A 15,512-nucleotide genomic window follows, 5' to 3' on the forward strand; every position below is an offset into this window, starting at 1 on the left:
CTCCGTCTAAATTAAAGGAAGGTAAGTATCCCAGTTTGAGTCTGCCAAGTTTTGACACTCAAACATCCTGGATTACCGTCACCAAGTAAGAAGAGTGCTATTTATTTCATCAAGTAATAACCCAGTATCAGCCTGGTTAATATACCGCTACACTCTTCACTGCTACATAAATCATCCTGTCACCAACACCAAAGTCCCTGGTGGTCTAGTAGATATGATCCGGCATCTCTCTGCCAAGATCTGGTTTGATTCCCGGACAGGGAGACATCTGTTCACACGCCAGGAGGTCTCCCCAGGCCTGCCAGCTTTACCTACACACCTCCAAATACTTATTCAGAATTATTCAGACACCGGTTCCTGTTGTTTGAAGGCAAAGGGTGGTCACACCAAATATTGATTTGATTTAGATTTCTCTTCTGTTAATTCACTTTGCATTTTGTTAATTGATAAAAAGAAACCTTTAACACTCCTATTTTTGAAAGCATTTTTTCCAAACCTGCCTATAACTTTTGCACAGTATTGTATATACAAAATTAGCAAGATTTGGCTACTGTAATATACAGTGATGTGTAGTATATTGTAGAGAATTAACTCTGCCCTAAAGAATTTGTCTTAAACTACTCGTATTTATACTTTTATTGTAGACTGCATAATAAATGTGAAGGACGCTATTTCAGATGAGGCCTCAGGCAACAGAATAAGAAGGAAAAGAAGGAGGAAAGACATTAGTTTACTTCTTTAATTAATTTGTAAAAGTTAATTTAATATACAATACTACTTATATCACAGAAAACATTTAAGTGTTTTAATGGCACACCTGCTCAAAGCCAAGTTCATATTTTGGAATATATGACACAGATTCTTTTATTTGATTTCCAAATGGAGGGTGTCTGTTCACAATCTGAAAAAGTATATAATATTGATACAAGTATATAATATTGATAAAATAGATATATAAACTATATATATACTGTATATACCAAGGAGGTGCGGCACTCTAGGCATATGTAGTAATAAAGTCACAGAAGCAGGGGGTAGGGAGTTATTTACACCAATGCCAAATTAATGACATCATCAAAGCATGCACCGGCGCGCTCCCGCCATTCTATCGGCGTCACGAGCTGTGCACCACGCATGCACAAGGTTTGCAATGGCATCACTGCACTAACAGAATGCCGCTGGCCGTGCATGCACGGGGGTAAGCAATGCGGTAACAACAACAATTGCCGCTGCTTACCATACAGGGTCTCTGTCCGCGTCTGCGTGGGGAAGATGAACGTTGCAATAATAAGATACCAGGCGATGTACAGTAGTTATACCTAAAGGCCATAGCTCATTAGAGGAACGTTTTGCCTCTAGTAACAGGAATGGCATGAACCCATTAACATGAAGGTGCGGCGGCCCTTTTTTTTGTTATATATTCCACATTAGACCACAAGAGACAGCGCCATTTTGTTATAGCTCACTGTCAATGCCATTCAGTACACAAAATGCATACATTTTCAATATATTAAAGTGCATCAATAAATATTGAACAAATAAATAAATAATTTCAAAATGCAAGACCCTATTATTAACAAAATAAAAAGGGGATAGCTATGTTAAAAATAATTATATAACAATATTTGTGAAAAACTATGAACACCACAGACAAATACAGTAAATGAACCCAAAGTATTCATAAAAATGGTTAAAAATACATAAGAGGAATAAGATGATTACATCACAAAAAAAGGAGCAATTTCGTAACCCTCATTCATACCATTCGGAGCTAAAGTGTCTAGCATGTTTAAATCCAATACATTTCACGTTTAGCCAGTTTGTTATCTCTGTCACCACCCCTATTTCTCAATGTGACATGCTCAATACCTTTTAACCAGCCACCCTGTGTTATTGTTACTGGGAACAGTATTCAGCATACTGGGGGCTAAGATTTCTTTGAGGTTCCTGGCTTTTCTGAATTCAATCTCTGGTTTTGGGGATAATATTTAGTTAAGGATTGGATCCATCTGTAGGACTTTCCAGTGTTTATTTAATGAGTTTTTTTTAAATCTTTCTATCTCTCTCATTAAATGAAGTAACAAAACTCAGATTTTCTTTCTAAGTATGTCAATGTTTATTCTTGTAATCCAGAAGATCTGGTCTATGTGTGGAGTTGGTTCTTTCTTTTGCCTGGTTAATGAGATTGGAGATAAGCGCTATCTAAAAACCTGGAGGCATAGATATCCAATTGTTCTTTACATGTATCTTGACTGCTACAATTTCTTTTTATCCTACAGAACTGAGAGTATGGAATGTTCGTTTTCTAACTTTTCAGATGGCCACTCTTATAATGTAGGTAGCTATTTCTATCTACCTTTTTGATATAATTCTTAGTTTCTATCATGTTTACTTTTGCTATTAATACCAGATCCTGATATTCTATTTCCTTATTATGGAGTTTATATGTAAATGCCAGGTTGTATGTATTATTTCCTATAAATTGAATAAAATCTGTATAAAACCCCCTCCTCGCCTCTCCAAATGATTAAGATGTCGTCTATATAGCTTTAATAGAGGACTATGGGCGTGATTCAGAAGCGCACGCTATTTGCGTGCGCTCGCTCTGAATCAGGGTGTCCCTATTTTTTTACATCCTGGCCTCCAGGCCGCTCGCACAGCTGTGGGTGACCACCCACAGCTTGTGCGAGCGGCATAGCGATGGTAGTGATTATCGCGACCATCGGCATTGCGAGGAGACCCTTGTGGTAGGGTCTCAGCACTCACAATGCCAAGTGGACTTCCAGCTCTAATAGAGCCGGAAGTCCACTATTGACATCACAAGTGATGTCAGTAGGACCGCCCACAAACGTCAGGCGTTCCTTCGGGAATGCCTCCGTTTGTTCAGCCACCCCCCCTACCCACCTACAAAATGGGGCGAGCTGTCGATCAACATCAACAGCTGCCCCGTTTGGCTGCGAGCTCCGGAGCGAGTGAAGATTTCACTCGCTCCAGGGCTCGCACGTGCGCATTGTGCCACTATCGACTCGCTTGCGAGCGCTATGTGCTCGCGAACGGGTCAGAATCAGGCCCCATATTCTCAACAAAAGTATTGTTGTTATATATGTTCTTCATTTCCCAGCTGCGCATATGCAAATTTGCAAAACTGGGTGCAAGTACTGTCCACACAGTGGTACCGCATATTTATAGGTAGAATTCCTCTAAAAAGTTAAAATACTTATGCTTCTGTATAAAATCCATCAACTGACAAATAAAATTCCTATGTTCTTGAACTAAGTCTGGATCTAATAGCATGAACTCTATACATGATTCTATTAGTTTTTCATGTACTACTGATGTATAGAGTGATTGCACATCTAGTGGCCCATTGGAAATCAAACCTTCTAGTTTTTGTAATATGGCAGTGGTATCCTTTACATATGACTCTTAATTTTTAACATATTAATTTTTAAATATTTAAAGATTTCTACATACTCTGATATATGAGCTGTGACCGAATTTATACCCGCAACAATGGGTCTGTCTGGACGTTTTACTAGGCTTAAATAAAACATCACACGTCCATTATAAGAAAGACAAAGGCGGCACTCCGGAATTTGAAGAAATATCTCATATATTTAACACCAACGTTTCAGAGCCCGACCGACTCTTTTATCAAGGTATATATATATATATATATATATATATATATATATATATATATTTATATTTTATATATATATATATATATATATATAAAATATATATATATAGCATTAAATTATGAATCTTTATGATGATGTGTAAATGTTGTTCCCTAATGAGGTCACATGATCTCCCGTGAGAGACCCAGTGGTCCCTGGGGAAGGAGCTGGGTGCCTTCGCTCCAACAGAGAAAATGGAGATAATGATCCTCTTGGTGGACCACCAAACTAAGTCTGTTTCTTATGGGGCCATGTTTAGCAGTTTGTTCTGCAAGGCATGAGGTGAAAGGCTTGTGATGTTACTGTGTATTGGTCGCTGTCTGAGCTGGATGAGTCAGAGACTTTTCACTGACCAATGGAGGAAAGATTTTCAGCTGTATGTGGAGGTATGATGAGTATATTTTCCATGTCTTTGTAGATTGCTGCAGGTTAATTTGTTGGGGTGGTTATGCAGTCATTGTGTGGCATGTTGAATTAGGGTTTATTGGGTGACGGAAGCTTGGATGTCAGAAATACTGTTTGTGGTTAAGGGGTGTGTATGAACTTATTGGATGTAAAAGAATGCATATTCAGCCATCTTCAAATCAAAGGCAGATAACCATTACGTTAAATGAGGCTCAATACAAATAGACAAACATAATGGACAAAGAAAAAGAGTTCACACACTTGTATCTGCAACATTTTACATGTGTATCTAAATAGAAAGACTTTAGAAAACAATTTCCTGCCAGATTGGGTACCAATCTTATGGAAGGACTGTCCTCCAGTATGGCACATAACAGCTACCATGCTGTAGTGGTCGGCTCTAGTTATTCCAAGGCAGTGTTTTCCAATGCTCATGGCCCACTTACAGTACAGGTACTAAGAATATCTATGCATGAGCACAGGTGGTATTATGTGTTTGATTTACCCACTTGTGCTGAAGCGGGAATATCCATAATGTCTGGATTGGGAGTGGGCAATGTTTTGGGAAACACTGGTTTAAGGGAACTTGTAGAAGAAAAATAGGCATCCACGTGAAGCATTTCCAGTACCTTTATGGGGTGCCACCAATTTGCTTCATGCCTCTGTGCAACCCAGTGACTATATAATACTCCCTTTGACATACACATGTACACATGGTAAATATTCAGCAAATATAGTCTAACACAACAAGTGCTGGCAAAAGGGAATGCCAAGTGGGCTTTAAATGTTATTTTCAATAGACCGTAACCCTGCTCTAGCAACAGAACAGAACTCTCTGACACATGAAAAACCTAACATCATTGGGTTTGAACTCAGTGTTGATGTGTTCAAATCTGCTGATGTTGTGTTATTGACACAGAAGAGTAGGGCTGCCATATACACAGAACTAATTAAGGTCACCCCTCACTCCTCTGAAGATGGCAACAACTTCAAGGAGGTGTTATGTACAATTTTCTAGAGAGTGTATAAAGAAAATAGTTATACAGTAGGTAAGGGTTTTCTATTTCAAGACAACATCAACTTTTTCCATATAGCTTCCCACATGTAGCACTACAATCCATGGACTGCTACAGTTATTGGATTGCAGCTGTCAGTATCAGGAGGAAAGATGGAGCTGGAGCTGCAGCTAATCCAATCAATTATGATGATAATTATGTATACACATCATGTGCTTATAGCACAGAATTCCCTGGAAGTGTTCTGCTCTTCCGCCTTTGACCTTAGTCCATGACCACTATGGGGAGAGGGTACTAAAAAGGTTTCACTGCAGACAAGTCTTTGTGGGAGCCGTTATTACCGGCCTCATCCTATACTAAATTAAAAAAAAAATGGGCACAGTATATGATCTACATAAACTAATTTTTTGTATTCATTTTATTCTGCCAGAACAATATAGGGTTCTTCTTGTGCCTCAAAATTGTCCAAAGTTGTTACTACACAAAGTGAATTGGACCTTTTTTACGGTTTGGTTATGTCTCTATAGCACGCACAGTACAATCTCAAGTACATGCCCACCAAATATTACCTCAGATTTGAAAAGAGTCTGGCAAATTTCCGCAGGAGCATTCCAGAGATAATAAAATGAAGTAACATGCAGCTGGAGTGCTATTTGCAGGGGAAATTCAGGAACCTGAGCTCCTTATGGCCAGTTTACCTCATTGCCATACCAATGAGAAAGTGTCTCTCAGTAAATCAATAACTGAAGAAAAATACAAACTATATATCTAGGAACAGATTAAACAGATTAGCCTGATTCAGATATGCATGTAATTTTGGCTGCTTTCCATGCTCGGAAGGTTTTTCGCCTGTGTGACTGCAGCACCCCCATTACCCTGCCTGTCACAGTAGCTGTCATTATCATCAGTACATATTTGCACCAGCCCAATCATTTTTGCAAGAGATCCATCTAAAGTTGAATGGATCTCAGTATAAGTTCAACCATGTATAGCCCACAATTCTACCTACATGCCCACGACACACCTACCATACATGTTAACGACCACGTGCCTTAAGCGGAGATCCAACAAGTTCTATACGACTCTAAATCACCCGCAATTGCTCTAAGTTGCATAAGCAGGTTCGGATTCATGCATAGTTTGCTAAAACCCACAAGATCCATCCACAGGTCATAGTAGTAAATTATACTTTAAAATAATGAAATTGACATACCAGTTCCAGTTCTCTGGCATTCATATCTTCTATCTTTCTAAATGATGTGAGCCCAGCATTTACCATTGCATTGGCCAGTGTGACACCTGTGGGTAATTGGAAGTTTTCATTGTTTGCAAAATGTTTACACAAACTTATCGCAGTACAAACTCATTGCAGTACAAACTCATTGCAGTACATGCACTGTCCAAACAGATGTTAGATCTATTTATTGAGTGTATAACAACTAATCTGTATAGCAAGCATTTGGATAATACCTTGCATTCATATTGTGCCTTACCATAACTTGTCATCTGTAATCACTATAATAGGCAGTTACCTATTGCATACTAGGGGTCCTGATTCAGCTTTGGGAATAAGTAAGATATAGCACGTAACTGATCATCTTGGTGAAACCATGCTGCACTGCAGGTGAGGCAGATTTAAAATGTGCAGAGAGATTTAGATTTGGGAGGAGTGTGTCCAAACTGACATCTAAATTGCCGTGTAAAAATAAAGATGTGCAGTATTTGTGGGCTACAAGCAAGAGCAGCCAGTATGTACCCCACATGCAAAATAAAATGTATGTATTTGCGCCCCTTGCATTGCAACATGGTTTGTACTGGTTCACAGTTACTTGCTATATCTTACTCTATTCCCAAAGCTGAATCAGGCACTAGATGCATGAAATTTGTCTGAATTTGGAGACAATTGTGTATACGCAGTGTCTGTAGAGAAACAGCTGAGATCTGTACTACTCTGAATCGTGCTTACATTTATAAAGATGTGTATGAAGCCCACAACACATGCACCATTTGCTAAAAATCAATAGATGCAGCCAGTGGTGGATTTCCTACTAGGCATGTCATGTCTAACAGCAACACTTGCATCAGAGCCTCAGTAGGGCTCTGATTATTTATTTTTATTTTGTTATTAAGACATCTTTTTTATTTTGCAACTGGTGAGATGGAGGAGTGGGAGGATCACTGGTGGTGGGTTGTGGTACGGGAGGTAGGGGGTAAGGTTGGGACTGCCTTGGCTGTCAGGAAGCATCGGGACTGGCCCTAACACAAAGGGGGGCAGAGTTGGCAGTGACCTGGTGGAGGTGGGGTGGCCAGTAATGTTGTGTCTGCAGCTCCATTCCTTCCATTCAGACATTGTACTTGTAGTGCAGAGAGAATAGCCATACTAGGCACTTCTCTCTTCAGAGGAAAAGAAAATTTAGTTCTTCACTCAGGACAGTGGGTAGGGGGGGTGGAAAACCACACATACACTGGTGTTTCGTGAAGTGGATGCTTTCTCTTTGGTCAGTGCAGGTGGTGGTCTCTGGCCAACCAGAAAACCGCTGGATGTGCTAAGATCTACAATACACAATCCCCCCCAGCCCCCCTTGATTTTTTTAGGGCATAATTTTGGTCTCACAAGATGAAAAGTATTTCACATCAATAGGTTACATATATCGAGAGAAAAAGGGTCCATAGAGCAACTCTAGATTACGCACCAATATCTACGTCAACCTGCCTGGGCTCTCTTGATTTCAGGGAACTGGGATGGTTGTAACATGGGAGACAGACTGCTGCTTTAGTTAAGGTAGCCCACCCAAGTGGTGACAAGTGCTCTTCCTATCTACCTTGATGCCAATAATAACTAGAGAAGTTGAATCCTAAAAAGTTCACAAATATGCCATCTGGCCAGAGTACCAGTTTGATAGTCCAGGAGTGTATATGAGGGTCCCATACAAAACGATACTACAGTTTGTGCCCACATTAGGTAATTATCCTTAGCAAATAACTGCTCATCCAAAAAGCACCGTCTTGCCATTCAACTGTAAAAACGGGTACAACTATAAAACAATTAGGTACATGACATCAAAGAAGAGGAAATAAAGTTTTAGGTTGACACTGCCCCATCATGTAGCACTCACAGAGATATTTTACTTAACTGTTTTCCCCTAATAGAATACTCTTTTATCAATGCTACATACCAATTTTATCCAATTGCTTGGACACATGTGATGAATTTTCCCATAATTTGCATCTGAAGCACTTGGCCAGAATTGATGCATTGAGAAATGCAAGGAATTTTTTTTCTTGCAATGCCAGGAACTCAGCTAGACCTACAAATGCATAGATTAGTTAACACAAATGGATTTATATATGATCTGATAAGAATATAAAACATATACATTTGGTCACTCGTGTGCCATGTCTGAAAATCTTTGCCATATCTTGTGTCAGAGAAAAATCTTGAACCAGGATACATCCAAATTGGGCCTGTATTAGACTGCAGGAAAACAAAGGATAAGAAAAAAATTATGTATAGTAAATGTAAGTTATCATCATAACATCATAACATTTTGGACTTTTTTATTTCCCATTTTCCTGTTAAAATAATCTAGAAAATAGCTTTTGTTTGCTAAAATATTATGGAAAAAACTATTTGCAGTCAAAGCTGCAAATATCCCGGCGCTCAATACAAAGATTGTTTAATTGTAATCAGTGCCAGCTGCAAGTAATAAAGGTTTGGTCAGAAACCTAGAGACAAAGGTCTCCACAAAAACAGAAAAACATATACAATTTTTTACTGCGCTATGCACTGTTGGATTCTCAAATTGAAAACTCTATATATACGGTTTGCTGTCTGTTTAATTAAACAGGAGGCTTTAAATAAAATAAATCTGATGTTTTAATACAATGAAATCCACAAATAAACACTAATACTTGCAATCAAATGTACATAAATAGAATCAATCATATAAAAAAATGTCAATAATATATAGAAATGCAGAGATCATATATCTCTCTAACTTCGATGCATTGATGAGAGAGTGTGACTTGATACTATATCACTGAGGTTTCTACAGAACAGCGTTCTAATGTTTCACTCCTGCACCAATGTGGCTATAAATGTAACAAATTTGTTTCCAATGGTGAGGCAGCTCAATTCCACTGCTTGAATTGCAATCACTACTGGCGTCCCAGTGTGAAATGCAGTCACGCTGGAGAATGTATAGGTGAATATAGACAACTGGAGTATCTCACCCCTGTAAATCTGTGATAACACTGATGTCCGTCCCAGCTCAGCCCGTCTGGACGCTGTGATACCGCGGCTGGATGGAGCCAACTGCCGTGCAGCCGGAGACCAATGCTGCTAGTGGAGCAGTAGCTGTGTGTCGGCTGGCGGTAAGCTCACAGGATGAATCGGCATCTGTCACCTTGCAGAGATCCTCCAAAATAGCGTGCGGCAGGTGGTAATGTGCTGTGAAACAATCTCAGGTGCCTGGGTGCTGTAGAAACCTCAGTGATATAGTATCAAGTCACACTCTCTCATCAATGCATCGAAGTTAGAGAGATATATGATCTCTGCATTTCTATATATTATTGACATTTTTTATATGATTGATTCTATTTATGTACATTTGATTGCAAGTATTAGTGTTTATTTGTGGATTTCATTGTATTAAAACATCAGATTTATTTTATTTAAAGCCTCCTGTTTAATTAAACAGACAGCAAACCGTATATAGAGTTTTCAATTTGAGAATCCAACAGTGCATAGCGCAGTAAAAAATTCTATATGTTTTTCTGCTAAAATATTATGCCCACTTTTTGCAAATTGGGAACCATAATTCAATAACTAGAATCACAGTGGTAAATAAAATATGCTTTGCTTACCAGTTCACTTTCATTTCTCTGGATTTGATCTTCCCTTCCATTGGAAACCTACATAAGAAATCTTGTTAATCAGTGTAATGCTGACATTATAATGATAATGTACAACACCCTACTATAAATTATAGGAGCATTATCCCTCTCTCTGGGCCTGATTCAGACCCGGTCGCAAGCACTGAGCGCTCGCAACCGGGTCGATGGTGGCCCACAGCGCATGCGCACGACGAAGCCGGCTCCATCGTGCACATGCGCGAGACCCGGATAGCGACGGGCAATCCGTCGCTCCGGGTCTCGCACCAAAGGGGGCGTGCTGTCGATGTTGAGTGACAGCACGCCCCCTTTGGTGGGCGGGCTGGGGGGTGGCTGCCCAGACGGAGGCGTTCCCATGAGAACGCCTACTGTTTGGGGGCGGCCCCACTGACATCACAAGTGATGTCAGTGGGAGAGCTTTCGGCTCTGTTTGAGCCGAAAGCTCTCTGGGGCTTGCGGCCACGAGACCCTACCACAAGGGTCTCGTCGCAAGCCCGATGGTCGCGATGGTCTTGACCATCGCGACCATCATCCTGGCTGCTCGCATTAGCTGTGGGAGGCAACCCACAGCAATGCGAGTGGCCAGGAGGCCGCTCCATAAACAAAAAAAAAGGCGCCGTGATTCAGAGCGAGTGCTCTGTCAGAGCGTCCGGCTCTGAATCAGGGCCTCAGTCCTCACTGATGAACCACCTCTCACTTAACTCTCGTAGTGGATAGCTGCCAACAGTGACATGAAGAATTAAAACAAAATAAACCCAGCTGCTTAGTTGCCTACATCCTGCCCATAACCACAAAAACCTGACTTATTTTTATCTAATCCACACCCTTTTCAAGAACTGTGATTGGCCCAACAACTGTCAGTTTGATGGTATGGTGGTGTAGAAACAGAAAACAGAAAACCTCATCCCCCAAGTAGGTGGCTGCACTGAAGAGTTTCATGGCCAATAAGTGGATATAAAAGATAACTTAAAATACCTGTAATAAATTAGTGTAGGGGCAATGGGTATCTATAATGGGTGCAGAGTGTGTGGTGCACCCAGGCATTTGAGTCAAGAGAGGCCTCACACCCTGCACCCATAACAGACTTACTGGACCGTCGGCGGTGCCATCTATCTGGCTATGCCTTTCTTATAGTACAGTTAGATTAGTAATAAAAAAAAAAATAACAAAGAAACATTTACATATTCACGTCCCACCTCAAGCTACAATAAATCTACTCTGTAGCCCTTGCTGATCATGTAACTTCTCCATGATGCCACAGGGCCCTGTCAAGTTCTGTAAGTGACTCAGAGACACAGCAGTGTGTGAGGCTCTCATATATCCCAGAAGCATTAAGAGAAATACTTTGCTCTTGGGTATATGAAAAACTTACACACGGTTGAGCCAGGAAAGTCCAGGGCCCTAGCACATTAACCCACAGTGAGCGGTGTCACATGATCCGTAGCAACTGGTGTGGCGTAATTAGTCTGTATAACTTACATACAAATATTATATACTTAAGTCAACAGACAAATACATTTCTGTGTACTATAAAATATATACAAATATATGTTTCAAGCATAGCTACATCATGTTAACAATAGCATAGCCCATAATTTTTTTTCCCAGACCAATATACTTTTTATTATAATGTCAATAAATATAAAAGAAAATCCCAAAAACTACTAAGAAGATAGTAATGATTAATCAACCAATATAGGTAAACCTCAGATTAAATGGTCTGTAACTAAATTTTGCATAAAAAGGGGCTTTTATGTGTAACTCATTATGTGCAATGGATTTTACAGATTATATAAAAAATATGTATTGTTTTGACAAAAATAAATTCAATGAATATATATTTTTTTATCATTTATTGAGCAAGGAAATTTTCTAATATAAAACAATTGGTCCACAAGTACAGTATATATGTGTAGAATGACAAGGTGAAAAAAGTGGTGTTAGTGAGCTATGGTGACAAGAGAAGTAATAAAAGTGCAAGTGACACAACCACAGGGAATGGACAGAGAGAAGAATGTAAATAAAGTGACAGTTATTTATTAGATATATTGCCAATAAACCTAGCAGCAGTGACTGTAATAAGCAAAGTAATGTAATATGGTGAGAAGTCAAAATCAAATACTATTACATATTAGGATTAGAGATGAGCGGGTCTGGTTCTCCGAGAACCGAACCCACCCGAACATAGGGGATCCGAGTCTTGCTCGGGTTTCCCGCTTAACTCGGAATCCAAAATGAGGGAAAACGTCATCATCCTGCTGTCGGATTCTCGCAGGTTTTGGATTCTATAAAGGTTCCGGTGATCGGCGTAATTTTCACTCCGGCTGTGGATAGTGTACAGAGGGCCTGATTCAGAGCCGCTCGTAAGCGGCCGCTCGTTCGCTCTGAGCAATGTTCGCACAACTGTGCATGCATATGGGTCGTAATGCGCATGCGCAAACCAGTCATTACGGTCGGAAATCGTGCGCTCGCAAAACAGCGAGCGGCTGCTAATTTGATTGACAGAATGTACCGTTTGTGGGTGGTAACAGGGGAAGGTGCTTGAAAACGGGAGAGTGGAGATTCCGAACGCAGGAGTGCCAAACGGTCAAAAGGGTGTTTAATGGGAGTGCATAATTAGTAAAGGAGCGTCATCGACCACGTCACTTGGTTGTCTTTTAACCTGAACTGCTCGCAGTGATATCGGTAAGAAAAACCTACCACAAGCACTGCGAGCAGTTTAGATGCCTTTCGGTGTACACGATTAATCTAATAAATACCGGAGATGACGTGTGTTGCGAACGGCAAAGGGGCGTCTTTACAAAATAGCGAGCGCATTTTTTGGTCGCTCCCTCAGACATAGAGGCGTGAACAAACTGCAAAGAGCGAGCGCTCAATTTAAATAGCCGGCCCCTTTTTTGGAACGACCATACGCAAATAGCGTCCGGCTCTGAATCAGGTCCAGAGAACAGATGTGCTCTGTCTGCTCAAGGGTGCAGTGTTGTCAGGCTGGGGCTGCAGTACATAAAGGGGAGGCGCTGCTGTGTCACTGTTGTCCTGTTAATCAAGGGGCTGGGATGGCTGCAGTTGTGTTGTCCATAAAGGGCCTGGGGCTGCAGTATAAAAAGGGGGGCTGTAGTAGATAACGGGGTGCTGCTGTGTTGTCCTGTCCATCAAGGGGTTAGGGCTGCAGTACATAAAGGGGTGCGGTGTTGTCCAAGAGTGCTCTGTCAATCCAGGGGTGCTCTTCCTCAGTGTAAAAAAAATAAAAAGTTAATTAAAATTAATACAGGTTGAGTCTCCCATATCCAAAATGCTTGGGACCAGGGGTATTTTGGATAACGGAATATTCCGTATTTTGGAATAATTGAATACCATAATGAAATATGTTGGGAATAGGACCCAAATATACACACAGAATGCATTTGTGTGTTATATACACCTTATACACACAGCCTACAGGTAATTCTATACAATATTTTCAATAATTTTATGGCTCAAACAAAGTTTGTGTACAGAAATGAAATTCATTTATGTTTCATATACACCTTATACACACAGCCTGAAGGTAATTTTGTACAATATTTTTAATAATTTGTGCCTTAGACAAAGTTTGTGTACATTGAGCCATTAAAAATCAAAGGTTTCATTATCTGAGTCATGCCAAAAAAATTCGTATTTCGGAATATTTGGATATGGGAAACTCAACCTGTAATTATCATTCCACAAAAAAGAAAAAATCTCTTTTTTTTGTTTTGTGTGTGCTAGCTACGCTATTATTGTTTGGTGACACTGCCGGCCAGACCGCACTTTATCATCCACGTATTTGTGACTCTGCAGGTGGTCCTTCTGCACTCCACAGGTGTGCTTTGTTGTCCATAAAAGGGTGCTGTGTTGTTCATCAAGGGCTGCTGCCTCGTCCAGGGGTGCTCTTCCCCAGTGTAAAAAAAAAATAGAAATTAAATAATATTAGCATTCCACAAAAAAAAATAATATTTTTTTTTCAGTATTTTGTGTGTGTGCTATTATTGCTCGGTGACATTGCCTGCCAGACCGCAGTTTATCATCCACTTATTGTGACACTAGTGTGTTATTCTTATTCATAAAAAATATTGTGACACTGTAAGTGGTAGCGCAGTGTTTTACTCATAAAAAATCTTGTGACACTGTAAGTGGTAGCGCAGTGTATTATTGTTTTCTTATTCATAAAAAAATCTTGTGGCTCTGTTAGTGGTAGCGCAGTGTTTTACGCATAAAAAATCTTGTTACACTAAGTGGTAGCGCAGTGTTTTACTCATAAAAAAATTGTGACATTGTAAGTGGAAGCGCAGTGTGTTATTCTTTTCTTATTCATAATCTTGTGATATAGTAAGTGGTAGCGCTGTGTTTTACTCATAAAAATTATTGTGACACTGTAAGTAGTAGCAAGGTGTGTTATTCTTTTCCTATTCATAAAAAATAGTGTGACACTAAGTGGTAGCGCAGTGTGTTATTCTTTTCTAATTCATAAAAAATGTTGTGACACTAAGTGTTAGTGCAGTGTTTTTCTCATAAAAAATGTTGTGACACTGTAAGAGGTAGCGCAGTGTTTTACTCATAAAAAATCTTATGACACTGTGTTAGTGCAGTGTATTACTCATAAAAAATATTGTGACACTGTAAGTGGTAGCGCAGTGTATTATTGTTTTCTTATTCATAAAAAAATCTTGTGGCTCTGTTAGTGGTAGCGCAGTGTTTTACGCATAAAAAATCTTGTTACACTAAGTGGTAGCGCAGTGTTTTACTCATAAAAAACTTGTGACATTGTAAGTGGAAGCGCAGTGTGTTATTCTTTTCTTATTCATAATCTTGTGATATAGTAAGTGGTAGCGCTGTGTTTTACTCATAAAAATTATTGTGACACTGTAAGTAGTAGCAAGGTGTGTTATTCTTTTCCTATTCATAAAAAATAGTGTGACACTAAGTGGTAGCGCAGTGTGTTATTCTTTTCTAATTCATAAAAAATGTTGTGACACTAAGTGTTAGTGCAGTGTTTTTCTCATAAAAAATGTTGTGACACTGTAAGAGGTAGCGCAGTGTTTTACTCATAAAAAATCTTATGACACTGTGTTAGTGCAGTGTATTACTCATAAAAAATATTGTGACACTGTAAGTGGTAGCGCAATGTGTTATTATTTTCTTAGTAAAAAAAATATTGTGATACTGTAGTTCATTGATTACTCAGTGTAATATTTAAAATTGGTACAAATTGACATGTGTGATGTACCCCTCTTCATTAGTGTTTGTTGATATGGAGAATGAGCAGTTGAGAGGAGAGCAGGAACCACATACTAGTGCTGGAGCTGCTGCCAGTGCCACCAGTCATGACAATACTAATCCGTCTACATCATCTACTAAAGCCGATGCCCAAGGGCATATAGGGCTTAAGTCAGGGCATCTAAAATCAAAGAACCAATCTTTTACAGTGGTAAAGAAAAAAACATCAAAGGTAAAGTTAGCTGCAGAAAGACATACAATTGGCAATATGCCTTTCACC

The 15,512-nt window shown here is 39.7% G+C and overlaps 1 protein-coding gene across 1 annotated transcript in view; it reads right to left on the bottom strand.

Moving 5' to 3' along the window:
- The window catches only part of HFM1 (helicase for meiosis 1), a 236,775-nt gene that overhangs the window by 74,732 nt on the left and 146,531 nt on the right, over positions 1-15,512 (bottom strand). The window contains exons 23-27 of the mRNA XM_088444870.1: positions 9,971-10,018; positions 8,482-8,579; positions 8,281-8,412; positions 6,318-6,403; positions 818-901 (exon numbers count right to left, since the gene is read on the bottom strand). Of these exons, the coding sequence (XP_088300996.1) occupies positions 818-901; positions 6,318-6,403; positions 8,281-8,412; positions 8,482-8,579; positions 9,971-10,018 (448 nt within the window). The remainder of the gene's footprint in view (positions 1-817; positions 902-6,317; positions 6,404-8,280; positions 8,413-8,481; positions 8,580-9,970; positions 10,019-15,512) is intronic.

This window comes from Taudactylus pleione, unplaced genomic scaffold, assembly GCF_031769625.1.
Source record: "Taudactylus pleione unplaced genomic scaffold, aTauple2 ptg000373l, whole genome shotgun sequence".
In the NCBI taxonomy this organism is placed as follows: domain Eukaryota; kingdom Metazoa; phylum Chordata; class Amphibia; order Anura; family Myobatrachidae; genus Taudactylus; species Taudactylus pleione.